The sequence below is a fragment of the Aspergillus fischeri genome, genomic scaffold (genome assembly GCF_000149645.3).
Source record: "Aspergillus fischeri NRRL 181 1099437636262 genomic scaffold, whole genome shotgun sequence".
Classification (NCBI taxonomy): Eukaryota; Fungi; Ascomycota; class Eurotiomycetes; order Eurotiales; family Aspergillaceae; genus Aspergillus; species Aspergillus fischeri.
In genome coordinates this window covers 1191458-1218647 of record NW_001509764.1, presented here as the reverse complement: position 1 = coordinate 1218647, position 27190 = coordinate 1191458, and the positions used below count along the sequence as shown (strand labels likewise).

Genomic DNA, 27190 nt, shown 5'->3' with positions numbered 1-27190 from the left:
CAATATCTGGCAAAATGAACAAATACATTTATCGTTTCCTAATTTTTTTAATCATTTTTCCCGACACTTGGTTTTATAAAAATACATTTAATACGCTACGGGCGGTATCATTGTCATCTACCACCCAGAATCCACATCCGCCCACCCCAGTCAGTCTCAATGCACACTAGGCAATCCCCTGTCTCCTGCTGCGCATTTCACCTCCAGTAGTCTGGATGGGCTTGACTTAGTGCTATTAGTTTCCTTAGTCTTAGTTCATCCAGTTCGTAGTAGTTTAGTTCACTTAATCTATCTAGTCAGAATCCACTCTAGTAATTTAGTCCAGTCCACTGCAAGCCCAGAATGAGGTACACTTTCTCTTGTAGGGCCAGCAATCATATAACATTTAACAGTTGCTCTCCCTCCTCCCTCCCGTCCGTCAATTCTTCATCCTACATAAGGCTCATCCTACCTCGAGGAACATTAGATCCTGACAAGTAGTGATAAAAGAAGCGCTCATACAAGACAGCACCTTGTCCTCCTCCTTCCCTTGATTTCACCTGCTCCTGCAACATACTTCACACTCCTCCCGGACTTGGCCGTGCAGGTCCACTGACTTGCATCCAATTGCCTTACGTGTGACTGTTATTCTTCTCTTATATATATTCTGTTCATCCAAAATTGAGGAATGAAGTAATTCAGAATCGAATTCTACCTCGATTGTCCTGCATGTCGCGCGGCTTGCTGTTCTCTGAATAGATCCCAGTCCCTCTGCGATTCGCTCAAATACCTCGAAATACTTTTCGCTTGAAATCGAAAGATCGTCCTGTGAACTTCCCCTTACATCGCGCAGGTGACTATCAGCTCGTTGACCGAGGTTCACGTTCTCGTTTGAGCGACCTTTTCTTCAGGTATGCTCTCATTTCCCATCAGCGTCGATTTTCTGTAGCGATCTACCAAGCTTGCTTGCTGCAACAACACAATGAACGAAGATGGTGACTGATAACCAACCTCTCTCAGATTCTGCGCCTCGATCTCCTCACTGAAACGCAGGCCTCGTCTTTCACCGAATGGTGGGGACTAGCGCAGTCGACTATCGATCTTAGGACATCTGCATGCAGAGCCCCAGAGCACAATCCGACTTTGTTCTATACCTGCACAAGAAAGCCATCATGTTGGCATTGGACTCGTCACGTCAACAACAAACATCATACTTTCACGACGTCCCTATGGACCCAGCATTGGTCGATCCGTTCGGATTCCAAATGGATAACCTCGGCGGGTTTGGGCAGACTTCTGGTTCAACCAGCGCCCCAACATCTTATTACGAAACATCACCTGTTTATGCTGATTCGCAGCTTGAGCCCAAAACTTCCGGTTTCCCTCCCATGCCTCCTACTCCCCCATCCCTTCCAGTACCCTATTCCACAGAGCCTTATATGTCGGGCCTCTCCAGTGCATCTGGGCCCTCCATCGCAAGCGCATCATCATCGGCGATCGGTTCGCCATACTCCGGTACAGCACATACCTTCCCGGAGAGCTGGGTCGATACTAACCACGGTATCGGGCTTCCTGCAGCCGTCATGGATGAGTTCTTTCCCAATGAGTTTATGGGAAGCTCGTTAGAAGCGGATCATATGTATCAGAGGAAAGGCCCAGACGACTTTGTTGGTGAGTTCCATGAGTTTGCATCCCGTTTTGTTACTAAAGCAGATTCCTACGCCTGCCTTTCGACCGTCAAATTGCCGAGCCTTTTGAAATGCTGACTAGTGGCCAACAGATCCTTCCTTGATACAGCCAGTACACCAATATCCAAACTATTCAACTCCTACTATCTCGTTTCCAGAACACTTGAGCTTCTCAGCCAACTGTGGATATTTCCTTCAGTCTCCCGACCCATCTCACCTCCCCGTTGCCGAGAACTACTCCGCAGATCACCTTTCACAAACAGGACTGGCAGTCTCTTCTCCTATTTTGAACTCTGCCCCCCACTCACGCCCTGTTTCGATCTATGACCGGAGGTCGTCCATTTCATCCACCAATTCCCGTCGATCTCAGCTGAGTCCAGCTGCGAGCGTCGCAGATTTTGATGAAGAGAGCAGGGAGAAAGGACGCTGTCCTCATCCCGATTGCGGAAGAGTCTTCAAGGATCTGAAGGCTCATATGCTCACGCATCAATCAGAACGACCCGAGAAGTGCCCCATAGTTACGTGCGAATACCACGTTAAGGGATTCGCTCGTAAATATGACAAGAACAGACACACGCTCACCCATTACAAGGGAACCATGGTTTGTGGATTCTGTCCAGGTTCTGGGTCACCTGCGGAGAAAAGCTTCAACAGAGCGGATGTCTTCAAGCGTCACTTGACCTCTGTGCATGGCGTTGAGCAAACACCACCCAACTGTCGCAAGAGGAGTCCTGGTGCAGCTTCTGGCAAGAAGGTCTCGGATTATTGCCAGGATGCCACTGGCAAATGCTCAACTTGCTCGGCCACCTTCAGCAACGCACAGGACTTTTACGAGCATCTTGATGATTGTGTTCTCCGGGTTGTGCAACAAGTAGAGCCTAGCGAGGTTATTAACCAGCAACGGCTGGCGGAAGTGGACTGCGATGAGGAGGTCAAGAAGACCATGGAGAAGCACAAGCTTCTCGGTGCCGCCGGCGACGTCGATGATGAACCTGAAGAAGATGACGATTATAACGAACTCAATCTTCAGCTGCGATCAAGCAAAGGTGCATTCAAGTCAAACAAAGCGAATTCGAGCTTAGGATCTCGTTCCATCTTGGGTGGCCACAACGCTGTTACCAAAAATGGCAAGGCCCGTGCAACCATTTCGAAAAGGCGCAACAACCGCGATCGCTACCCTCCTTCCTGGGGCTGCCCCAGCAGCAGCATGAAGACGAAGAAGCGCGTCTTGTGCGTCTTCGACGGCCAGCGCCGTCTGTGGAAAGATGAAATGATGCTCGACAATGAGTTCGAAGTACGGCTGAAGCTTCCCGGAGGAGCTGGTGACGGTACAAACCGGGAGGCATATATAACCGACCTGGATGTCGAGACTTTAAAACGTGCTGAAGGCGTGTTGAGCGCCAACGAGGATGAAAGGGGTCCCTGGTTAGAGGGACCGGCAACCCATCTCATGGGACAGCCAGCGACGATGTTGCATACACTTTCTCATCCTCACGAAGATGTCGATATCGATGACTTGATGTCATGAATGCGGCCACCTTCCTCGATTGTGCCTTATTTTCCCTCTTCACTCTTACCTTTCTGTTGGATACCTCTCTGTTTTGCATATGCCGCATCATGAATAGCGAAATCTGTGTGCTATATACCGGATATGATACCACTTACTATTTTATCTGCTTTGATGTATGACTTCTACGTCTCATTTGTCAGCCTGTGTGTTTCTTTTTGGCTGTCATGGTGTCACGGGAAACGGAAAGGATTCTGATACCAGACAAAAAGCTCTACCTTCTACTTTCCATAAATAATATCTGCTCTGCTAGACAGAGATGAATCCGACGTGTTCTTTCTGCATTATTTCTTCATAAGGAAAATGGTAAGATACTTCAATGACTACCTAGCCTTCGGCTCAGTGCGGCTGCAGCTAGAAGGTATAAAGAGTATCAAATGCGATAATCTTTGGGGCTTATCCGAGCGTACAGCTGTAGACGTACAAGACTTATACATAAATTGTCGTTCTAAGATGCTGTTGCTGGTTGTCAAGGGTGAAAAGGGTGATGAGTGGATTTGTGGTTCATGTTGATTGGGATTCCCCGCAGATGCCAGGCCAGGCTTTGCTCCGCAATCTCCGAAGCCACAGAGCCAACAACCATTCTCTTTCTTTCTTTCGGTCCCTTCAGGAACCGAGTCAATCGCAGAGATCAACCCAGAGGGCCACCAACATGCAATTGGGCTTAAGGGAGAGTCTCCCTGCTCTGGTAGCCAAGCGTTTCACTGCAGCCAAGGAAAGTGGCCACCTGATATTCTCACATACTCATCTCTCCATAATCAACTCTGGAGGAATCCCGGTAGGCTGTGTGCTCTTTCAATTCCCTTCCAAGGTGATATAGCTATCTTTGAACCTACAGTGCTAACCGCGACGTTTTTAAGTATCAACTTCGTTACTGCCCAGCTCTCGCAGACAAACCCTCAGGCGCTCCTAAATCCGACAAGGACCGGCCAGGTCCTAAGCCCGATCCTTTCGAGAATCCCTCTACAGACCTTTTGATCGCTCAGATTCCTCAAGAAAACCCAAAATATACACTTGTCTTGAACAAATTCCCTGTCATACCTAACCACTTCATCCTCGCGACCAAGACATGGAAGTCTCAAACGGATATTCTCGAGAGGGAGGACCTGGACGCTGCTTATGCCTGCATCAAAGCTTGGAGGGATAACCGGACTGAACAGGGAGACTCGGGGTCAAAGAGACTATTTGCATTCTTCAATTCTGGAGACGAGAGTGGCGCGAGTCAGCCCCATAGGCATTTGCAGTTCTTGCCAGTGGAAGCCATGTCTCAGGGTGACTCGGGAACCTGGCAGCCTCTCATTGACACGGTTTCATCCCAGTCGGTAGGCCCCGACTCGGAGTACCGACGCTTGAGCCAAATACCCTTCGCCCATTTTGCACTACCGCTGCCACCGAACCCAACGGCAGATACCCTGCATGCGATCTATTTATCTTTGTACAGAGTAGCGCTCTCGACTGCGAAGGGAAGCCTGGGGGACCATGCACGAGTGACAGATGGCCCTGCGGCAATCAGCTACAACTTAGCCATGACCGAGTCGATGATGATGATTTGCCCTAGAAGATGTGAAACTGCTCGTATACCTGTCGACCCAAGCGCTTTGCCAAATGTCCAGGAACCTGGCGTCGTGGCCCTGAACGGCACAATCCTAGCCGGAACGCTTATGGTCAAAGCTGAGGCCGAGTGGAATGAGCTTCGGCGCAATCCGGATACGTTGGCGGACATACTCGCGTCTGTCGGCTATCCCCAGCCAGACTCTCATGAACTCGCTTTGTTATGACGATCATTGGCGTGGCCTCCTCAATTCCGATAGAGAGGATGTATATAGCATTGTCGCATCAAGACGCTCTGTCTTTTGCATTGTATGTGAGTTGACGATACAGTACATATGACACAGCATTCAGAAATCTCTCCATTTATTTGAAGCCCAAGATAAGCGACTAAATACGCAAAACAGTGTCCCGCCAAGGACAAAGGAGAAGCACAAGGAATACCAAGACGGGAGCAATGGGACAATAACGCTGAGATAGTCTAAGACTTCTTTGTCCAGAATGCCACCTAGATCATATCTTTACATTGTGCACTTCACACCACTTCTTCTTGCAGGTCGCATTCCCGAAATGATACGAGCCTCCATGAGTCCATATATACTGAGCGACCTTCTTCCAAGACACTCTGGGTGGCAAACCTACACCTCTGGGTCGACACGACGGCGCAAATGCATTAGAGGTCTGCTTTCCAGACCCCGAACAGGCGTTGACTGCTTCGCAGAGCAGTTTGATCTGCGTTGGGCATCAGCTGAGAACGAAAGGGACGCTTGGAATTCTGTTCACTCACATCTTTGTCTTTCCACTGAGGTTTTCTCACCCTCTGCTCCTTGGACTTTGTGAGGGTCCGGAATCTGCCACGGAGGGTTGATTCGGCTTCTTCGAATCCCCCGAGCCTCTTGATATCCTTGTATGACAATCCGCGGCGTTTGCACTCTATCAAGAATGCATTTCGGACTTCATTGTGGCATGAGATTGACCTGGTGCTTGTTCGTCCTTGATGGTTTAGGGCGCCGTCGCTGGTGATTTTGGCTTGCGCAGATTGCATGATTTCGTATCGGTGCTGAGGGTACGTGAGGTCGGCGTTAGTATATGTCAACTGGCAATGTCCATCGTCGGCTGCACTCCGGTCATTGGCGCTTGTTGAGTTGTATTCATGAGGTGTGAAGGGGTACAGAACAGACGGTGGTTGCTGAGGGTAGTGCTGGCTGCAGTCTACAGAAGGTAGACCGTGGCAGGCGTCCAGTGTGGCGTTGCGAGGAATCTCTTCAACCCGACCACCGTGATGACGCAGTTGAGAAAAGTAGTTGTTCTGGAGCTCAGATCCCGGACTCTGCATCTCCCATGGCACCATCTGTCCGCCGCTGGAGCAGTGAAGAGGCGTGCTGCCACTGCATGTGCCGGCCATAGGAGTATAAAGATCGTCGGCTGTGGCCACAGAGCTACCCGGCGAGCCTTGGTTGTGGAATAGCATAGCGCCTTCAATGTGCCTATAAGGACGGTGCACTCTGCGGAAACCGTCCTTGAACGAGCCCGGTAGACTCTCTCGCGAGGCAGAAGGTGATATTGTATGTGATGTGGCGTTGGTCTCTGGGAACGAACCGAAGGGGTCCGCAGCCATGTACAGACTCGGCCTAGGAATGGGGTGCACTAGGCCGCAAGGATAGTTGTCGGACTTGGCCTCTTCATCACAGAAAGCACTGTCTTGTACGGGAACATCGAGCTTGAGTTCGTCATGTTGTTCACGATTTTCAGGACCAGTGATGCCTTCCTCAGGCTGTCTAGGTCGATGCAGAGTTTGGATATTGGCGAGACAAGTACAGTACTCAGGAGAGAGACCGTGCTCAGGTTCAAAAGAAGTCAGAACATCTGACCATGAGCAAACGTCTGGTTTCATCGTTTGTTCGTCGGCCATTGGCAATCTGTTTGAGGTGTCAACTATAGCTTCGGACTGTCCTTCAGTGACCCCAGTGCTGTGGTTTGTCCAGGGCTGTTCACAGTTGGTCATCTTTCTAGAGTACAGCTCAGACTGCTGATCGCAAGACTTTGTCTGGAACAGATGTCCACGGTCCTCAAAAAGGTAACTGGCAGGATCGGGATCAATAGAATCTGGGTTCTTCTCGAAGATTAAACATGTTTTGGAGTGATCCGGACCGACGAGCACGCGGAGCATCGCTTTAAGAGAGGCCATATTACCCTTCCTGTCGCCCAGTTCACCGCTCCTGTCGTCTATGGCCGTTATAGATGGCGGGTGAAGCGCGTGCATGGGAAGTTTTACTGACGGACTATGCACGTTGCTGGGGTTGACGGGACACCTGCAGGACACATGTGCACACTGAGCATGTCAAGATCCATATGGAGAGGTTTCACCTGCCATGGGGCATGATTGACATACTGACGATCTCTGACTGGGCGCCACACGCGCTGTATGTGCGTCCGCGTTTTTTCAAGTGCAATGTCTTAGCTGTTGGTGGCGCCCTGCTCTGAGCACCGAAAAGGAAAGAGAAGGAAGGCGAGATAAAGAAAAAGAATGCAGCAGATGCTATTGAAGGGAGATATGCCGATGTGAAGGCGACTCTCGCTGCCACGGTTGATAGGAGCAGAGTCAATTGTTCATGGGAGAGAAGCACAAGTTCGAACAGACGGTATGATGTCTCAGGTTTCCTTCTCTTCCACAGAAGTCGTTACGATTCAAAGATGTCGGGGTCTCCAAGCTCAGAGTGGGACTGTTTCAACACGCTGCGTGTGATGTAACGGTTTATCTGAGCCAAGAGGGAACGGATTGTTCGAGCTCTAAACGAGAGAATCGGAAAGAATAAAGGACAGGACAACAAAGAGACACTTTCAGGCTGGTTGACAACCAAAGACAGACACCCCTCTGAGCTGCTCTTGACATTGAACCACCAAGTGAGACCGGCCCTTTAATAAGGTCTCAGACCTTAGATCCCCTAGAAACATCACCGTTTTCATAAAACCTCGAATCTTCACACGAGTAATGACCAAGCCGAATGCCATTGCCTATTTGCCTCTTCCTCCAAAACTAGACAATGGGCTGAAGAACTATCGACTCTCGTCTCAATAGAACATGGATGATACCAGGAGAGATATCGCCGCCCATACACGACCTCTGCAAACCTGCTTCTCCTGCCCTCTACTAGATACTCCCGTCCCGATGATCAATTGACCAGTCTCAAGGCCTTCCCCGCAGATCTCCCAATACAGTAGTCCAGACAGTCTGACGGACCCTTTCGAGACGACCCGAACGAAGTACCAGACATCCGGTGCAAATCCCGCAGAGCAATTAAGAAAATACCCTAGGAAAAGGCCAGTACAATGCACGAATGAGAAACGAGCAGACGACAGACGCACCGACGGATCCAACCTGACTGGCGTACAGCGTCGACATGCTGGCCCGGATAGCCACATGCAGGACTTGTTTTTCTCGCACTTCCGCGGTGATCTTGGCTGCAGGACGCCTGCAGTTGAACCTTTTTCTCTTTATTCTTTTTTTTTTTTTATTTTCCGTTCTTTTTCCTAGACGGGTTGTCGAATGTATCGAGGAGAAATAAGAGTCGGAGGATTTTCAAGCTCTTGGTGATCATACTGACTATTGAACGGGACGTTTGATCGGAGTTGATCGGATGTACATTTCGTACTTCTTTTTGCCCCTTCCACTAGAACGTCCCCATCGCGTCATCAGAGCTGATAATGAGTGGAATATCCATAGATAGATGGAAGTGTGGGTGGATTCAGGTTGTTCAACGACTGCATATGCAGATGTAGGACCCTTCACCATCAGTCACAGACATATCTTGACTTGACCAATGAATACAGTGTCCTCCGGTTCTGACTTTAGGTTAGATAGAGCTAAAGGACGCAATTTTAGGGTTCATCCCGCACCCTTAATTCTAATTCGACACACGAATCCATTAAGGATTGACAAAGGATCTAAGCTTCATGCCTTAGTCTGAGCTAAGTCACTTTCTATAATTATCCTTGCCGCAAACAACCCGCCTAGAGTGAAATGGAACGATTGCCTAGTCTAGGTCTTGCTAAGGTTCCAACCCGACCATACTCAAATCGATACATCCATCCTGGCAATCATGTTTGACCTTTAAACGAACTATCCCATTATTGGAACGAGACCTATTCTCTGCCATCCCCACTACTAGGATATAATAGGTGATCATCGCATTAATGCAGCATCCCTGAACCCACACAGTATACCGCTCTTAATGATGATCTTATGAACTCGCTCCACCAGTCCCAAGAATGTGGTAACGTGACGATCACCTTATACGAGAGCCGAGCCTGAGGCTGCGGTATGGTCTATAAGGCCACACAAGGGACTATTGAACCATCGGATTCCTTGAACTCAAGGACTGGAGTCCTCCATCAACGAAGGTCTGAAAATCATCCTTCGCCTCTGCGGATAAACAAGTACAATGTCGGATTTGACTTTGGTACAACCCGTCTTTGATGTGCGTTCCCGCTGCCGTCCATCCGGTTTGTCATCGCCGTTGTTTTGCTTCGGCCGGGAAGAAGGCAACTGTTGGAATCTTCTCCAAAAGAATTTCGGGCTCCAGACAATTGCAAATCATACTTTCAATATTCTGCTGATCAGCACATTCCGGTTGACCCATTTGATTGGCATGATTGCATTGATTTGAGTTAATTCCTGTAGCCTGGTCTCAAATCCATTCGATATGAATCCTTCTGATACCCTCCGACTCAGATTGATACATACATGTCCTGAGCTCAGACCCCAGCTTATCTATTTCACGCCTGCTAAACCCCTTAAGGTTGCCGGAAAGGAGCAGACCAACCACGATCTGCCTGAATCTAGAGGCGAAAAGTACGGATACTCGTCATAGGCACGGATCGGAACTTTCTGTCGACAATAGGCTTCTGCTTTGCCTGTTCCGGTTCCCCACCGCACCATTTCATGTCAAACGCTCTTGGCTGATGGCAACCCGATATGAGGATGATTCCAGAACCACCACTCTTGGGCCTGATGACATGAGTTGAGCATCGCTTTCCCGCGTGGACCGGTCTTTTGCCTGGCTGCGTTCCTCAAAGTGGTCCAAAAGTCGGTCAATCAACAAAACTACATTCGAAACGGGACATCAGATCTCCATGGTGCAAAAATGGCCACGAGGACTCACTTGTTAGCAGTATGACCGTAAATGCGTATAATATGACCGGAGACGTCATGAAGGAGTACGCCAACGCAAAATGTTGGACGAAGGAAACCATGCCGAGCACTATTACTGCAAGTACCAGGCGAACAGCAACGCCAATCCCGACGTAGAGCTTGCGCTGGTGGCGATGTGCCAACAGCGTAAAAGCCGCAAAAAGAAACATCGCGATTGACGCCACAACGAAAAAGTACACATAGACGAACCCCAGGACTTCCACATACATCATGAGCAACTGACTATTGTTCAGTTGGCTGATGTCTCGGCCCTCTGACGGCGTAATTCCCATGCTGGAGAATAAAGCTGCTGTTACGTTTCCCACCAAATCGTCGATGCGGTCATGGGTCAGAAAGTAGACATTACTCGTCACATCGGTTGGGCACAGCGGAAGGGTTAGTAGCTCTTCCAATATGTCCGAGATGATAGCCTTCTCCTTCATCGCTCCCCGACCATAGTCGATTTCCATATCAGCAATAGTACTTCGCAGTAGCCTGATGGCAACCTCCGCCTCAGGCCGCGGCTCTTCGCATGCGAACTGAATTGTTTCAGTCAGATACGTCAATTTCAAAGTGACATCCAAGGTGAGAGCAAGGATTTGCGATCCTTCAAGAAGTAGGATGAGGGCCACGTGAAACGGAAAATGCAGCTGAGCCCATGCTTGTTGAGAAATTTTGCCAAGTGGGCCTCTTGGGGAGACATCGAAATAGGCTTGCCACAGGAAGTACTAAGTACAGCGGGACGTTAGTAGACGAAAGCAGAATCTGATCGCTAATATGCCTTACCACACTTGTGGTCACTCCCAATATGTGGACAAACGACCACTTGGTCCAGCCACCGGGGCGTACTGTTTTATTGGCAATCCTAGTCACTGCTATGACGCCTTCGCCGATAATAATCAATGTAAGGAGGCCCATTCGGACGGCCAAATGAGTGTCTTCGAAACCGATATTTGGAGTGATGTAAGATACCCCCATCACCATCCACATTTCAAACCCGAACAAGATAAACCAAACGGTCCAAATGTACGAGTGAATTCCATGATCCTCTTGAAAGGCAAAATACATCTGTCACCTAAGTCAGACTAAGAACGTGGTTGTTATAAACTGTTCCTCATTAAAGATAATGCTTACCCCGAAATAGACCAAACTCGAAGCGAGTAGTGCTGCGACAATGATGGACAACCCCTTTGCAGCGGGTCTCATCCGTTCATGGATCAAGCATATATTGACCGTGTACTGCACGGCAAGTAGTACTCGACTTCCACCAAGTAGAAGACTCAACGACTGAAAGGCCCAAACGTTCTCACCGCGGATCTGAGTCGTGAATCGTGTTCCCGCAGACGCGAAGCCTACCATGGCAGCCAGCTGAGCAGCCTTGCAAATTCGTTCAAAAACCGAGTCTCGAGCGAATCGTATATCAAATAATGTAATTTGAAGCCATGTGAACCAGATGACCCCTAGGAAGCCTATATATGCCCCAAGGCCTGATGAATTTTAGTGTTAGATACACCCGACCAGCCATAATCTAAACCCAACATACCTTCAACATTGTTGATCTCGTGCGTGGCGGTAAATGAAGACAGGTTTGCAACGAAAAACAAATCGAAGAAGAGTTCTATGGGGGTGGCATCGGAATGGCGGCAAAAATGGGGAGAGTCGCCATCCTTTTCGTCGATAGGCGTCGCAATAAAACTTAAGCCTCTGTGCTGTCTTCAAATTGGTATAAGCATAACTCCATGTAGATAGTACGTCTGGCGAGTTCACTCACAGCACGTCTTGCTTGATAGGCTTGGGCTTATGCAGCGGTTGACGAAAAAGGGAGAAAAATGGTGGCCGGGTCATTATATGGAAACGTCGACTGAAATTCATGGGTATCATAAGTCTGAGCAGATCTGATCTAAGTAAATACTATACACGAGCTTCGACAGAAGCTTGAGTCATCTGCAGCTTCAACGGGTTGTTGGCTGGAAAGAACGAAAGGGTAACGCTTCAGTAGGAAAGAGCGTCAAGTCGATGACGGCGACTGGCTCCCAGAGTCGCCTGCCGAGCCAGCTACAGAAGCGCCAAAGCTTTCGAGCCCGCGAGCGTTCTTGATATCGGTAGCAATTGACAGATCCTCCTCGGAACCAGGTGTGAGGCCGGCCTCTTGTTTCAGTCTCTCATAGTTATCACCGGCCTCTTTGATGAGAGCTTGGATTTCAACCTCTCGAACAGCTATATCAGCCTTCTCCTTCCTCAGGTCTTCCATTCGGTTGATCATCTGAGTCCTTGACTTCTCCAAGACGGCTAACATCGTGCGCAATCGATCTAGACTTGTCGAAAGACGAGGTAGTGACGTTATCTTAGGCGGAGTTCTCGGTCTGTCAATATGGTCTCTGCCACCGTTACCAATTGCAGCCCTTGTCTGTGCGGCTTCATAGGCCGCCTTCTCTTCCAGGTCTGAATCATCCTCATCAGAAATGGCTTCAGCATCCTCAATGAGTTCCCGCATCTGTTCACGCTGCTTCATCTTCTGCTCGCGCTCGGCCTTCTTTCCCAATGAGATTCGACCGTCCTCCACATATTCGTCAAATCCCTCGGCAAAATCTTCGTCGTCGCGGATGAGCCTGGTATCGCGCATGTCCTCTTTTTCGGTCTTTTTTAGACCCCATTCCTCGTCGCTCATGTTGTCCTCCAGAGAGATGAAATCCTGCTCTTCAGTTCCGTAGGCCTGTTCCTTGGCTAAGCGGGCTCTGCGCGCTTTCTTTTCCCTGATCTCCGCTTCGCTCGGGATGGCCGAAGGCGCAGACACTTTCATCACCTCACCAAACTTCGCAGCGACATCGATTGTCTTGTCCTTCTCGTCATCCGTAGCTGTCTTAGGCGTCGACGGTGTGGAATCCCGGAGCTCTTTTATATAATCCTCGCTGTAGCTGGGCCGTTCTTGTTCTGGTACTCTAATCGGAAGCTGATCTCCTAGTCCAGGTGGTTTCCCTGCCCTTTGAAGCGCACTCTTTTCCAACGCTCGCCTTCCTAGCCCATGCCGTTTCGGCAGGACGACTTCGCTGTCCTGCCCGCCATCATCTGTCATGGATGTCTCACCAGGTCCGAAGGATAACCGAAGTTTTGACTTTTGTTTTGATTTCAGAGGATTCGGCCTCTTCACTAAAGGCCCGTTGTCTGGTATATGTCAGTCCATGCCTCAGTTCTAGATCGAAAGCCATCTGCGAAGGTGAGTAGATACAGACCTTGTTCGCCGCTGTCATTTTCCTCATCATCCCCGCCGACCTTGCGAGGCTTTCTTCGATTTGTGAACGCGGAGCTCATGCTAGATATGCCTAGAAGCTTTCCAATCAAAAGAAAGTAAGATAATGGGAGAAGAGTTGGCGATTCTGGCCTTTGCGTCACAGGAACTGGGGCATCTTTTTGGAGCATGCGGGAACATCATTTCTCCGGGAGCTCATCCCGCTGCCAGCTTCAAAGTCCGCAACGCGCCAGAAATTGAGACACCACATCAGGACAGATTCAGAACGAGCTAGCCAAGATGCCTCAAGCTCAGCCCGAATTGAAGAAGGTATGCCTTGCTCCATGTCTGTTATTGTACCTTGACAATTTCCGGAGCTGACATTCATGGTTCGCTAGTATATGGAAAAGCGGGTGTTCTGCCAATTGAACGGCAACCGCAAAGTCATTGGCATCCTGCGAGGCTACGATGTACGTTAGGACTTACCCACATTGGCTTGTTAAAAAGATCACTTTTGCGACGGGGGATATGGATTATGAAAGGTGTCTCTGTGATTAACAGGGCGTTTTCATTGCAGGTATTCATGAACATCGTTCTCGACGAGGCTTTCGAGGAGAAGCAGGGAGGAGAGAAAGTCGCTATCGGCATGGTGGTATGTCGCGCAAATTGGAGGCTTCTAGTGAGCGAAGGCTAATGTGGTGTGACTAGGTCATTCGCGGCAACTCGGTCGTTATGCTTGAGGCTCTTGAACGGATATCCGAGAAATAGAGACTGCGCCTCCTTGAGGGCTGGATGATGCGCACGGATTGAATTTACATCGACATTGTGGGATTGATTTAATGCAATTAGGAGTTCATGGGTTGGTTGCTCGTACGAAACGATCGAAAGCATTTTGGATTCTTTACATGTTCGCTCTACGGGAAAATAGAACACCTGATCTCTGCGACGACTAGGCTTGATTCTTACCGGATTAATTCTACACAGAAGTCGCGCAGGGACTACAGACCTGACTGTTGTCAAGATATCGTCATTCATGAGGCACTGAGAATAAGGCCGAGGAAATCGCATCACACAAAGAACCCGATGAACCCCAATGCAAGTGAGCACGCAGCTCCGTTGTAGAAGACAATAAAAGTCAACATGTATAAATCGTTTGAAACAGATCTTCCAGCCATGCGCCGTGACGCTTGTTCAACCATTCCCCTCCAGATTTCGAATAAATGCGATGTAATAAAGTACAGAGGTGAAGATGTTTCGATAGAATACCACGGCGGGTAAGCAACTTATTTCGGTTTCTGGCCGAATTTGAGTTTCAGCTTGAGCCCGCCGCCACCACCACTTGGTGTCGACGGCGTCGACGGAGCAGCCGGCGTCTTCGGTGGCTGAGGTGCCGGCGAAGCGGAGAGGTTTGGAATATGCAACTTCGGAATGGGTTGCGGGGTTGGATGAGGAGTTGCTGAGGGGGTGCTTGAACCCAGCTTCGATTGCTTGAATGTGATACGGGGCCCAGGTGGAGGCATCCCGTTCTCTTCGCGTTTGCGCTTCCCACTTGTGGAGGGATCTTTTGAGGGTGCGAAAGTAGTTCGGATTCGGCTGGACCGTGAGAAATGCATGCGGCCCTGAGGCTATTAGTATCAGAAATAAAATCCAAGATCGGAACGGGATTACCTTGCCAAGATGCTTGACTTGCCAATACCGCGGGTACTTCAACTTTACCATCACCGACGTGACCGAGTCATACAGGACTTTGCACAGATCAGCGAATACGGAAAGTTCGAGAATTCCAATGCCGGGAGAGTTGCATGCAGCCCAGAGACATTCTTTGAAATTCTGATCTCCAGATATTTCCCCTTTGAGCGCCTCAATGGCCCCAGTGACGGTTTGCTTCCTCGCGAGATCCGCCTGACGAACCTTGGTTGAAGATTCTTGCTCGATTATCAAGCTGTCGACATTAGCGGAGGGCTCATTTTCCGGTTCACGACCAAAGGCAACTGGCGCCAAGGCCTTGCCGAACAGATCATGAAGCCGTCGCCTGAGCCAAAGGGAAGAGTCGCTCGACATGGTGAACATGAACCATTTCACAAGCTCAGGACTTTTGAATATATCGAGTTCGACGAGACATTCAAAGGCATCTGCGCGCAGAAGATCGTATGTGCCGGCCCGGGTGTATGGTAGAAATTGCATTATGTCCACATCCAGTATCTTGGCACGCATGAGTTGCATTTGGCAGCGCAGTGCTGCACGAGAGTAGACGTTTTGAAACGAACTAGACCATTCGTCCATTCTCCTGTACCGATCAAATTCCGCAATAGCGTCCTTTTCCAACTGCTCTTCAGCTTGGGTCTCAAGCATGCGTTCCATGTCGAAATCATCGATGTCGACATCGCGGGATTCGACTTTGCCAAGCATGGCATGGCATAGCGACTGCATCAAAGTGGCGACGTAGAAGTTATCGGAATACTATTCAAATTGTAAGCGGAGATCGTATGCGTCTTGTAAAACGACTTGCTCACCTCGTTGTTAGAGTTGTCATTGAATTTCAGCTTATCATATAAGAAGCGCTTGACTCTCAACGGTGTCTTCCCGTCATTATCGCGCACCTTAGATATAGCTTCTGGAATCGCAAGCTGAAGCACGTAAGCCGCCCGGTCGGAGAAATCGTTCGAGCGAGTCATGGGTGATCCAGGGAGGCAGAACAGCTCTTGGAAAGCCCTTTCAAGGTGAAAGAGCCCTAACCAGTTGATTTCTTCCTTTGCATGTTTTACTAAAGCTCTCGCTGCAGCTTCACGGATACCATAAAAGTATCTCCGATCCATCAATGTCCGAACAAAGATGGTTGAGATAAGGGGGTGCTCTCGCTGAGCTGCCATGTATTGCAGAGACTACCACTGTCAGTATAAGAAAAGAAACAGGGCAAGTCATACGCTCACCTCCAATTGCGCGACGACATCGCGATCTTGTTGAAGCTGCGAGAGGTACATATAACCCGGCATCACAAGCGACAGCTTGCATATCCATTCGAAGTCCGCGTCCATGCGAATCCACTCGTATGACTCCTGACCCATTCGATCCTCGTCCTCTTTACTCCAGTCTGCGAGTCTCCACTCCTGCATTTCCTCTTCAGTCTGGAGTACGTCACCAAGGCAATACAGTAGCACATCCTCTTGCGTTTCCGCATTTGGGTCCCCACCGGTTACCGCAGCTGCACGCTCTTTTTGCCGTTTGTTCCGCTTGAGCCTCTTGTACTTGGTATTGTAAGGGATGTCGAACTTGGTGACACCTTCTTTGATCTCAACGATGTGCTCATAAGGAGTACCGTCAGCTTCATGAATCCTTATCGTCATAGAACCCGAGAACACTGGTTGAATGTTTCCGGCATAGACTCCTCGAATTTCCTCTTTGACATCGCGCATGAATGTGTTTTTGTCGAGATCACGCGTACTTGGCTGATCAGCTTGAACTTGCTTGATCATCATCTCCACCACCAGTTTCTTTTTATTGAATCTTTGCGTGGCTTGAAATCGAGGACATCCAGCACCGTAGACCCATTGTTGGAAGAAGGTATCCAACTTCGCGTGGCCAAGTCGTTCGCATATCTTTTGGAATTGGGAAGAGGTGATCGCTCCATTGGGTATATCCCCCATTCGGGCATTCAGGAACATGCGTGAAATAATTCGAGACATTGTGGCTTTCCCACTTGCTTTTGTGAGACGTCGATCCAGAATGAAAAGGACGAGCGGCGCTTTGAGCGCAATGAACTCAATCTCAGAAGGATCGAGATTCAAGATATTTCCCATATCATAGATCGAGGGACGTTCATAATCCAAATCGCACACTCGATCGGACATTTGTTTCAGGCGAAAACGGTATTCGTTATTACCGCAAAGCTTCCTCAAGAACGTATCGGTAATATACCAGGCGACACCAACCGTGACCCATGTGTCTGCGGGTTCCTTGGGAACGATATTGACACCGATCCACTGGCATGATAAGGCATGAACAAGAGCTCGTGTTGAGTCATACATTGGATCGATGATATCCTCAGGAAAGAGGAGATGGTTGCTGCATATTGACAAGCACGCCGTTGGCAGCGTGTTTTCGGGAGCGTCGTCCACAAAGCACATTTTGTAACTTGCGAATGGATACGAACCATAAGTCAGGGAAAGAAAGTCAATAGCTTTCGCCATGGGGAAACATGTGTTTCTGACTTCATCCCCCCTTCCTGGGAGACAGAACGCGTGCAAAGGAATAGCGTTCTGGCCAAGCTGCTCATCCTGATCGCTCTCACGGAAGTCGGAGAGGTTTATATATTCAAAGGGACCGACGGCGAAGCCAATTTGCTTGGCGGAAAGCGGCGACATACATGCGAAGGAAACCGTTTTCTTGCTAGGATCCCGGGGGTCGACGATCTCATCTGTCATATCCCCAGAGCAAACCACCGACAAGTCAAGAGTCTCCTCGTCCGGAGAGATGAATCGACTACCCCCAGGCGTCTGCTTTGAACGATGAGCGCCAGACGGATCCCGAATTTTGCGGTCGAAAATATCGCCTAAAGAGCACGGACATTTGACGGAGATTTCCCAAGTACAACGAGACAAAGGGTCGTCAACACAAGGGAACAGGGGACTTGCAGCGCCGTAACCGAGCGAGTTTATTGTGTAAGCATGCGGATAACGCCTGTCGCCGCTGTCCACCCCGACGAATTGTAGCCCATCCCGAATATTCTCAATCGTAAACTCGATGTAGACCGTGAGCGCCGAAAACCGAGGTAACGAAGTTTCTGCCACTTTAGAACTCAAGGGCCCATCCGTGTCTTCTCCTGCACCACTAGCACGCAAAGTCATTTGATCCTGAGCCTCCTGCGAGAAAGGATCGAGCTCCTCAATCCGAACACTTTTCGGGATCGTCACAAGCAGGTCCGGCTCGGGGGTAGTCGTAAGCAAACCCTCGATCTTGGTCGATAGACGCTGATGATAATGAGGGCCGTACAGCTGGAGGGATTCGTAGGGATCCGCATATTTGATCGTAGGCGCCTTTCCATTGACATTTAAGCGTTTCAGCTCGCCCTGTCGGAAGTTCAATCGAATGATTCGAAGTTCCTTGTGATGCGGATGGATCGTGATTTCTGTCCTTCCCTTGAGGCTTCTGGTCGCAAAATCTATCTCCAGTTCAACTTTCTGGTGTGCGACAGTGAATCCCAATCCTGGCCACAGAGGCCCGCCGGGCGTATCGACGACGCCTGGCATCGCGCAAGATACTCAATCGTGTACTGCGCCGCGAGCGCCACGCTGACCATCCACCGTCATGTCCAGCTCAATGAGCAACCATTCCTCTCGTAATACTTCCTTGTGAGACGTTCAAAAGATAAGGTTAGGGAAATTGTCAATGAATAAAGGTTCGTCAACGGCGGGGAAAAGTCGAAGTGAGCAGGAGCGAAGTTAGCAAGATAGGAAGACGTAATCGAAATAGACTCGTAGGGATTTTGTCTTTCAGTCTCAAGCTACATTCAAAGATGAACAAGTGAAGGAAAGGCTGGGTTAAAGTGGAACAGCCAAGAAGTGTTCCTTCGAGCTGATCTACTTCACCTCACTTTCTTCTCATGTCGCGTCAAAAGATGCGGAGCTTCCACTGGCGACACGTGATCGTACTCTGCTGTTACCTCCGAGAGTCCGAATCCGATTAATCCTCCGCAGAGAAATCTACCACTCTAACCTCGCTCTTTTTTGCTTTATCTGCCTCTGGAGGTTTGACAAGTTTTCGGATCATACACTCACATCAAAGTGGAAACTCTCCAAAATCTGCGAGGTCGTGTGAAGTAATTGGCCAGTCTTGGATTGTTCCACCGCCTCACCTACGACGCTATGAAACTGGGCGCAACAAATTGAGACGTTTTTTTATTTTCTTTGGGACGAATTCACAGCATACAACCGAGATCAAGATGAGCGCAATCTTCAGGAGGATCAAAGGTCCGTTCAGATATTTATTCATCGCATAGACTATTCTGTAAACTAATCAATTCATTTTTCTCGTCATACAGCGACTCAAGACACGCTTACCGATGAAATTTTGATGCCCCTGAAGAGTTACAAGTACCAGAGCGTGGATAAGTCTTACATCTCGAATTATATCCTGAAGCATTACGTATTACGCCCATTGCTCCTCCCACATACCATACGCTCTCGCTCTGACGGAAAGATTGTCACACTAGTGGAATGCATTTGTCGAAGTTCTCCCGCTATGGATTGCTCCAAACATGGTCACACTATTGGGTTTCCTTTTCATAGTAGGAAATGTGATGCTCATAGAGGTGCTTATGCCAGATCTTATCGGTCCGGTACGCATCGCTCAAACACGAAGAAATCTACCCATGGGTCACTGACACTCTGTCCAAGGGTCCTTCCTGGCTGTACTATAGTTTCGCTCTTGGCATGTGGATGTAAGTCAACGAGACGCACGGTGTGCTGTTCGGGAAAGTGTCTGACCGAATAGGTATTCTACCTTGGATAACGTCGATGGTAAGCAAGCGCGGAGAACCGGGACGTCGAGTGGACTGGGTGAGCTTTTTGAGTAGGTGACCACTCCGAGGCTGGACGGATTGTGACTAAACCATCTCCAGCCATGGGATTGACTCGCTCAACTGCACTCTGGCTAGTCTGCTGGAGACAGCAGCAATGGGCTTTGGCTCTTCCCAATTAGGAGCCTACACGGCTCTTGTTCCCTGTCTCGCGATGTACTTTTCGACCTGGGAGACTTACCACACACATACTCTCTACCTGGGGTACATCAATGGGCCTACCGAAGGCTTGCTCGTTGCAATCGGAATCATGATCGCTTCAGGATACTATGGTCCTCAGATATGGAGTCGGCCGATCGTTGAATTCCTGAATTATCCCCAGATATTTGGGACTTATTCGGTTAAAGATGTCTGGGTTCCATTCCTGCTTCTATCGTTCTTTGTCGGCCATCTGCCGGGATGCGTCTTCAACGTCATCGAAGCTCGCAAAAAGCAAGGTCTGCCAGTGTCAACCATCTTCAAGGAGTGGGTTCCAATGATTGTCTTCACCGTTTGCAACATTGCTTGGCTCTTCTCTCCCTACTCGACTCTGCTGGCTCAAAATCGACTAGTCCTGTATTGTTGGACAATCTCGTTTGTCTTCGGACGGATGACCACCAAGATCATCCTCGCTCATCTGCTCAGGCAACCGTTTCCGTACTGGACTGTCCAGCTCACGCCGCTTATCGGCGGTGCAATTCTTGCAAATCTCCCCCGCTTGGGTCTTCCTGCAGTGAGTGCATGGGTAGAGCTTCTGTACCTGAGGGCCTATCTGTTGTTTGCCTTTGTCGCCTACATGCATTGGGCGTTCTTGGTGATCAATCGGATTACGACTTTCCTGGGTATTAACTGCCTGACCATCAAAAAGGATCGCTCGACGGCCAGGGAACAGGCTTATCGCAATTTCGGTGAGAGCACTTTGGAGGTCCCCGATGCTACGGACCCTCTCAAAGGCGGGCTCAAACACCACTGATCACGCTTTCATGTCATTCTTTGGTTGATGACAAGCGACATTATTACTTTCACCCTATGGAGCGCCAAGCAGGGCACTCCGCATGATTGATCGGCTTCGAATTCGGGCCCTTGCTTATGACACTAAGGGCTTGTCTATGAGCGTTGGATTTCCATTACGTTCTGTTGTAATTATACTTTGTTTCGCCGCCTGGGGATATATCCTCAGCTCCATGACGAGTGACTTTACGAGTTTGGTTATGGCCTACGCGACGCACATAATTGTTGTATCATGAGGCTTGGGAGCCGGTAGTGTGTGGATACATTTCACTCATGTGTTTATACATAGACGCATAATGGTAATATAGATAGACATATTCACTTGATTATCGTACATTCATAACTCACAGAATGACAGCCATATCGAAAGGGCAATTAAAATACATTGTGCAGAAGCAGAACAGTTGAAGAAGCCGAAAAGGACATGGACCTTGTACCTCAATCCATTTCGATTGCAGAAATCAGTAAAGTGCTCAGCTTCAACCTCCGGCTCATCGATAGCAAATCAATTCAATCTTCCTTAGTCCTTCTTTCTTCCGGTTATTCCCAAAGAATCTGTCAAAGAAGACAGTCCCAATCCACCAAGGAGCTTATCGAGACCAAGTCCACCCAGCAGACCATTCAGAAGAGGACCCAATCCAAGAGTGTCGAGGAGACGACCTACAAGGCCCAACACACCGCTAAGAAGCAGACCAACGGCCGCGATGATCTGGAAGAGAGGCTCGCTGAGCAGGGCCCACAGAGGGTTGATCTTCTTCTTTGCATGAGGCATGTCTGCGATCCTCTTACGGCCGTTCTCAATCGTGGTCATCACAAGCTCGCTCAGCTCCTTGATCTTCTCAGCGAGAGCGTACTCCTCAGGAGTTGCTTCGTGGGATGCAGCGCGAGCCTTGGCAGTCGAAGCAATCGAGCCATCGGGATCCAGAGCACGGATGGCTCCGTTGCATTCCTGGAGGACCTGGCCGCCCTCTTCGATCAGGGGTCGGACTTCCTTGACGAGCTTCTCTTCGTCCAGTTCGTCGCGTGGTGTGCGATCGGCTTTCTCGAGCAGCTGTAACAGACCAGTTAGCAAGTTATCTCGAATAACATACGGGTGCAGCGTCAACTTACCTCGGCGATTCTCTTGCAGGTAGGCTGAAGACGATCGAGAGTCTGTCCGATGATACCAGCCATCTTCTTCGCCAGGTCTCTGTCTTGCTCGGCCTTCTTCTGGGCCTCCGACTCCTCTTGGGTGGGACCTGATTCCGGTTCCTCTTCCTTCTCCTCTGGCAGGTTCTCGAGCAGAGTACACTCGCCCAGCTTGTTTCCGTCGTTGTCGACAACATAGCCGTTGTCATCGATCGACTTGCCGACGAGCGTTGGCAGATTGCCCGATGTCAATTTACCAATGAGGTTACCGTCAGCATCGCGGACCTCGCCCTCTTTGTTGACCTTTCGGCCGGACATGGGGTTGACATCACGCTTCTTCTCTTCTGGCTCCCAGCGTTCAGCCTTGCCGATGGTGTTGCCATTCTTGTCGAGAATGTCTCCGTCTTCGTCGACCTTACGACCAAGGAGTCGTTTGGCATCGCCTTCGATGACACGGCCGATGATACGGCCGCCGGCCATGACAAAACCGTCTTTGCCAACTTCCGCGTTGTCGAATCCGTAGAACTGTCCCTCGGGCTTCTCCTGCTCTGCACCCGGGACGAGCTCTGCTCTGCCGATGACTTTTCCATTGTCACCCCAGATTTGACCCTGGCCGTCCACCTTTCTGCCAGCAAGGCGCTTACCATCTCCGGACACGATACGTCCGTAGATGTTGCCCTGGGCGTCGACGACGTTGCCAGCCTTGTTGACCGTCTTTCCCTCCAAAACAGAAAGATCTGGCTTCTCTTCCTCCTCCTCTTCTGGCTCGTAAGGCTCGGCGTGCCCTTTGACGTTGCCAAACTTGTCGATGATGTCTCCATCTTCATCGACGGCGCGGCCCCGGAGCTTCTTGGGGTCGCCCTCGGTCACTTTGCCGACAATGTTGCCTTCATCATCCTCGACGAAGCCTTCCTTATTGACGACAAGGTTGTCAAGACCGGCAAACACGCCTTCGGGCTTCTTTTCACGCTCATCTTCGGGGATGAGCTCCACGCGTCCAATGGGTTTGCGGCCGTCCCAGATCTGGCCATCATCAATCTCTTTGCCGGCCAGCTCTTTTGGATTTCCCTCTACCACGCGGGCAATGGGCACGCCGTTTGGACCAATAACAAATCCTAGCTTGTTAGGCTTCAAGCCGTTCAGCTGAGAAAGATCAGGCTTCTCAGGCTCTGGCTCGTCGGGTGATTCGTAGTATTCAGCCTGTGCGATGACATTGCCGTTTTTGTCGGTGATATCGCCGTCTTCGTCGACCGCACGTCCAAGCAGCTTCTTCGGGTCTCCTTGAACGATCTTGCCGACTCGCTTGCCATTCTCGTCTTCAACCCATCCGTCCTCAACGACGTGGAGGCCTTCCAGGCCAGCGAAGGGTGGCTCGCCCTCGTAATCCTCAACAGGAAGGGTCTTTGCCTTGCCGATAACGTTACCACGGCTGTCCCAGAACTGGCCCTTGTCGTCCAATTGAGCACCCATGCGGGAGATCTTCTTTGCATCGCCTTCGACAAGCTCACCGACGGGCTTGCCAGTGTTCGGATCGACGATCTTGCCTGATTTGGTGCACTTCATGCCTTCAAGTGAGGAGAGTGGTGGCAGCTGTTCCTCGGCCTCTTCCTTGGTGTCGTCAGCAACGGACTCGGCCTTCTCCTCTGTGTCATCGACGTCTTGCTGCTGGACGCTCTCAACTGCTTGCTTTGCGACGTCCTCTTGGGTGCCCTGGTCTTCAGGGGCCAACTTCTCAGTGTCGTCGAACCCGTCTGTGGCGTCCTTGGCTTGTTGGGAGACGATTTCAGCGCGGCCGATCGGATCGCCATCCTCATCCAGGACCTCGCCTTCATTGTTCAGAGCGTAGCCAACGAGGTCCTCCGCATCGCCCTCGGCAATCTTTGCGACGACTTGGCCGGACTTGTCTTTGACGACGCCGCCTTCAGACACAGGAAGGCCATCCAGGTCGGCGAGATCAGTCACAGTTTTCTTGGCCTGTTCCGTCGTCTCTTCGGCCTTGTCCTTGGCTTGTTCCGCAGCGTCGTCGGCCTGCTCGGGGATCTCCCCAGCCTTATCAGTAACATCCTGGGCTTCTTGTGGCAAGATTTCCACTCGGCCGATGAGGTCGCCGTCTTCGTCGACAATCTCTCCCTTGTCGTTCACGGTGTACCCAACAAGATCTTCCGGGTCTCCCTCGGCGACTTTGCCGATGGCTTGGCCGTCCTTGTTTTTGATGAGTCCTTCTTCCGAGATGGGAAGGCCATCGAGGTCGGCGAGATCAGTCACGGCATTCTTGGCCTGCTCGGTCGTTTCTTCCGCCTTGTCCTCAGCCTGGTCAACAGCCTCTTCGGCCTTATCCTTGGCTTGATTGGCAGTCTCGTCTGCGGTGTCCTTCGCTTGCGAGGCAACATCCTCAGCCTGTTCTGGAACATCCTTCGCCTTGTCGGTGAGATTCTGCGCAGCGTCAGGCAGAAGCTCCACGCGACCAATGAGATCGCCGTCCTCGTCAAGAATCTCTCCGTCATCACCCACTTCCTGGCCGACGAGATCTTCGGGTTCACCTTCCACGACGCGGCCCAGAGGGTTGCCATCCTTGCCGAGGACTTGGCCACCTTCGCCGACGTCAAGACCTTTTAGGACAGATAGATCAAGGTCGGTAGATGGAAGATTCTCGTTCGCCTTGTCGGTGACATTCTGCGCTTCGTCGGAAGGAAGGTCTTCCTTTGCCTTGTCCGTGACATTCTGCGCTGCATCAGGCAGAAGTTCCACACGACCAATGAGATCACCGTCTTCGTCAAGAATCTCCCCGTCGTCACCCACTTCCTGGCCAACGAGATCCTCAGGCTCGCCTTCCACGACTCGTCCCAAAGGGTTTCCATCCTTGCCGAGGACCTGACCACCTTCACCAACCTCAAGGCCCTTCAAGGCGGACAGGTCAAGAGGCGTAGAGGGAACGTCCTTCTTGACTTCCTCTCCGGCGTCCTGCGCGGTATCCTTCACCTTACCACCAAGACCCTTGGCTGTGCCTGCCAAGTCCGTGGCCTTGCCGCCTCGGCTTGCAGAGCCGGATGCCTGCGACTGGGCAACGTCCGGGACGGGGGACGAAATGCCCCGCTGCTCAGCCTCGGGCTTGGACTTCTTCTTCTTCGGCTTGGCAGGGGGTGCCTCCTCTTCCTCCTCTTGCTCCTCTGGCTTGTCCTGGTTGTCTCCCGGTGCAGCTGATTCCTCAGGCTGCTCGGACTCGGGCTCGGGCTCGGGCTCGGGCTCGGGCTGGGGCTGGGGCTGGGGCTGGGGCTGGGGCTGGGGCTGGGGCTGGGACTTCTTCTTCTTCTTCGGCTGGGGAGATGGGGTTGGAGGCTTCTCGTCGTCAACGTCTTCCTCGACGGGTTGGGGCGTTCTGGTCTGCAGCTTGCGGGGAGTCTTCTTGTTCTTGGGGGTGGTGATCTCCGGCCTCGAGGACGCAGCGCTGGAACCGGAACCCTTGCGAGACTTGTGGGGGTTACCAGGGTTTCTCTGGACGGGGTCACGAACGCTTGGCGAGGACATTTCGATGGCGTTTGGATGAGAATCGATATGCTCTGGAGATTGGGAGGTATAAAAGGGGTAGTTGAAGCTATGTTTCAACGAAGTCAATTGGGGACCAATGCTGAACGAATATCGGGTCAAGTCGAAGTATGGCTTTGCAAGGTCAAGTCGTAAGTCAATGAGTCGTGTCGTCAACCGTAACGTAAGTGTAAACTGTGATAGCAGTAAAAGTACAGTGCAACTGATTGCCTCGTGAATATCAGATGAGCTTTTGCGTAGATCAAAGTATGATTGTAATATACAAGTGTCAATTAGAATCGAGTATAGGTCTTTCTGTGCGAATATCTATTCATCTCAACGCAACATCCCCCCTCAACTCATTTAAATGCACACAAGCATCAATCACTTGCTCCTATTACCATCCTACGTCATGGACTATCCACATCATCATGCACCAAGCCAGGCCAACGCTACCAGTATCAAGTTGTAGCTTCCATTGGCCTCTTGTCCCGCCATTCGCTTCCTTCCTATCAAGCAAGACAATCACCGGGGGCACATATGTAATGGGGGTAACGCAAAAGGCAGCCACAGTCGATTGGGACCGGACGGTGGCTTGAGCCCAAGGGTCGATCCGTGGATGGCCAGGCTAGGTTGGGAGACTGGATATCGAATCAGGAGGGAGAAGAGTAATGCAACAGGCTGAAATAAATTAAATATGACTGTATATCCGGCCGAAAAGGACCCGCCTGAGGTCTCCACGGGAGCTACAATACCACGGTGCAGGACGAGTGTTGATACTTGATCTGTCTTTTGGTTTTGACAGACTGATGAGGAGTCATAGTTGCGTCAGGGTGCAGGGGTAGAATTGTTTATTATTTTGTGTGTTTGAAGCTGCCATTAATTGTATACATTGTAGTACCTTGGGTGAAGTAGAAGACATTCGCCATGGTGAGATTACATCACAGTACAGACAAACTCCTGCTGTACGACAGACAACTGGATTTAAGCAAGACAGATATCTCTCTCTTCTACTATCTTGTATACCTAAAAGGTATCTGTATACAAGACAGTCCTGTTCTGAGTCTAAGACTCGCTAACAGCGCCTAAGATGAGATCATCAACAAAGTCTTACGTTAGTCCTGCTCCCAGGTTTCCAATCGGAGAATTTACATCGATCGTCTGCGCACCCCCCATCAGCCCATTGATATCACCTTTTTTCAGATGATTGTGAATGATTGGATCGATCCAGCTTTGGCCGTTGACATTAGTGTGCCACTGCGGCATGACAGGTCGATTGGGCTGGTTCCGATGACGTGCGGTGGAGATTGTCAGCCCGCGTGTTTCTCCACTCGCCTGTCAGTGGTTTAGGGATAATATTAGTAGGGTCTCTTCCATGGATAGGACGCGGTAGTTGTGCAGGTGCTAATAAAAGTGCGAGGGGTAGAGAGGTACTAGTACTGGTATCCGTACAGTGTACCTCTTGTATACATATGTGGTGGCTCGATGATGCTCGGAGTAGCAGGCGCTTGCTAGGGCCTATGACTTTCTTCAGTGTCTCTGATGAAGGTCGTATAATGCAATGGTCTACTGGAACATGAGTATAAGAGTACAACATCGCCAGATTGGAGTTTCCTGGAAGAGCAATTTGGTCAATGGTTGCGGTGTTGCTGTTTGTTGTACCTACTCTGTAGACTTGTAGTAGCTCTCCTGACGTAATGCGGCCAGGGCTGTCATCACAACTTGAATCAGCCACCGATGGGACGGGCGCTGATAGGCGGATCAAATGAACGTATAA

At 50.3% G+C, this 27190-nt stretch overlaps 9 protein-coding genes across 9 annotated transcripts, besides 2 other annotated features; 4 read left to right on the top strand and 5 right to left on the bottom strand.

The window, feature by feature from the left end:
• Positions 1–1151: 1151 nt before the first annotated feature.
• On the top strand, positions 1152–3195 carry zfpA (putative C2H2 finger domain protein; the record flags this gene model as incomplete). The annotated part of the gene is made up of 2 exons (XM_001262049.1): positions 1152–1650; positions 1826–3195. 2 exons carry the CDS (start codon positions 1152–1154, stop codon positions 3193–3195), a joined length of 1869 nt encoding a protein of 622 aa, XP_001262050.1.
• Positions 3196–3886: 691 nt separating this feature from the next.
• On the top strand, positions 3887–5012 carry NFIA_097810 (putative bis(5'-nucleosyl)-tetraphosphatase; the record flags this gene model as incomplete). Its single annotated transcript, XM_001262048.1, has 2 exons — positions 3887–4012; positions 4095–5012. The coding sequence occupies 2 exons, from the start codon at positions 3887–3889 to the stop codon at positions 5010–5012; spliced, it is 1044 nt and encodes a 347-aa protein (XP_001262049.1).
• A 443-nt stretch (positions 5013–5455) lies between these two features.
• NFIA_097800 (uncharacterized protein) lies at positions 5456–7045 on the bottom strand (the record flags this gene model as incomplete). The annotated part of the gene is made up of 1 exon (XM_001262047.1): positions 5456–7045. The coding sequence occupies one exon, from the start codon at positions 7043–7045 to the stop codon at positions 5456–5458; it is 1590 nt and encodes a 529-aa protein (XP_001262048.1).
• A 2828-nt stretch (positions 7046–9873) lies between these two features.
• NFIA_097790 (uncharacterized protein) lies at positions 9874–11818 on the bottom strand (the record flags this gene model as incomplete). The annotated part of the gene is made up of 5 exons (XM_001262046.1): positions 9874–10701; positions 10760–11041; positions 11108–11460; positions 11517–11686; positions 11745–11818. 5 exons carry the CDS (start codon positions 11816–11818, stop codon positions 9874–9876), a joined length of 1707 nt encoding a protein of 568 aa, XP_001262047.1.
• A 163-nt stretch (positions 11819–11981) lies between these two features.
• NFIA_097780 (uncharacterized protein) lies at positions 11982–13282 on the bottom strand (the record flags this gene model as incomplete). The annotated part of the gene is made up of 2 exons (XM_001262045.1): positions 11982–13135; positions 13204–13282. The coding sequence occupies 2 exons, from the start codon at positions 13280–13282 to the stop codon at positions 11982–11984; spliced, it is 1233 nt and encodes a 410-aa protein (XP_001262046.1).
• Positions 13283–13499: 217 nt separating this feature from the next.
• Positions 13500–13967, top strand: NFIA_097770 (putative small nuclear ribonucleoprotein SmG; the record flags this gene model as incomplete). Its single annotated transcript, XM_001262044.1, has 4 exons — positions 13500–13529; positions 13598–13669; positions 13777–13851; positions 13908–13967. 4 exons carry the CDS (start codon positions 13500–13502, stop codon positions 13965–13967), a joined length of 237 nt encoding a protein of 78 aa, XP_001262045.1.
• Positions 13968–14482: 515 nt separating this feature from the next.
• NFIA_097760 (transcription initiation factor TFIID subunit TAF2) lies at positions 14483–18445 on the bottom strand (the record flags this gene model as incomplete). The annotated part of the gene is made up of 4 exons (XM_001262043.1): positions 14483–14818; positions 14868–15659; positions 15713–16081; positions 16124–18445. The coding sequence occupies 4 exons, from the start codon at positions 18443–18445 to the stop codon at positions 14483–14485; spliced, it is 3819 nt and encodes a 1272-aa protein (XP_001262044.1).
• Positions 18446–19268: 823 nt separating this feature from the next.
• Positions 19269–20725, top strand: NFIA_097750 (sn-1,2-diacylglycerol cholinephosphotransferase; the record flags this gene model as incomplete). Its single annotated transcript, XM_001262042.1, has 5 exons — positions 19269–19340; positions 19408–19533; positions 19592–19635; positions 19689–19766; positions 19816–20725. 5 exons carry the CDS (start codon positions 19269–19271, stop codon positions 20723–20725), a joined length of 1230 nt encoding a protein of 409 aa, XP_001262043.1.
• A 558-nt stretch (positions 20726–21283) lies between these two features.
• Positions 21284–25416, bottom strand: NFIA_097740 (LEA domain protein; the record flags this gene model as incomplete). Its single annotated transcript, XM_001262041.1, has 2 exons — positions 21284–21814; positions 21874–25416. The coding sequence occupies 2 exons, from the start codon at positions 25414–25416 to the stop codon at positions 21284–21286; spliced, it is 4074 nt and encodes a 1357-aa protein (XP_001262042.1).
• Positions 25104–25190: a microsatellite.
• Positions 25115–25187: a microsatellite.
• Positions 25417–27190: the final 1774 nt, after the last annotated feature.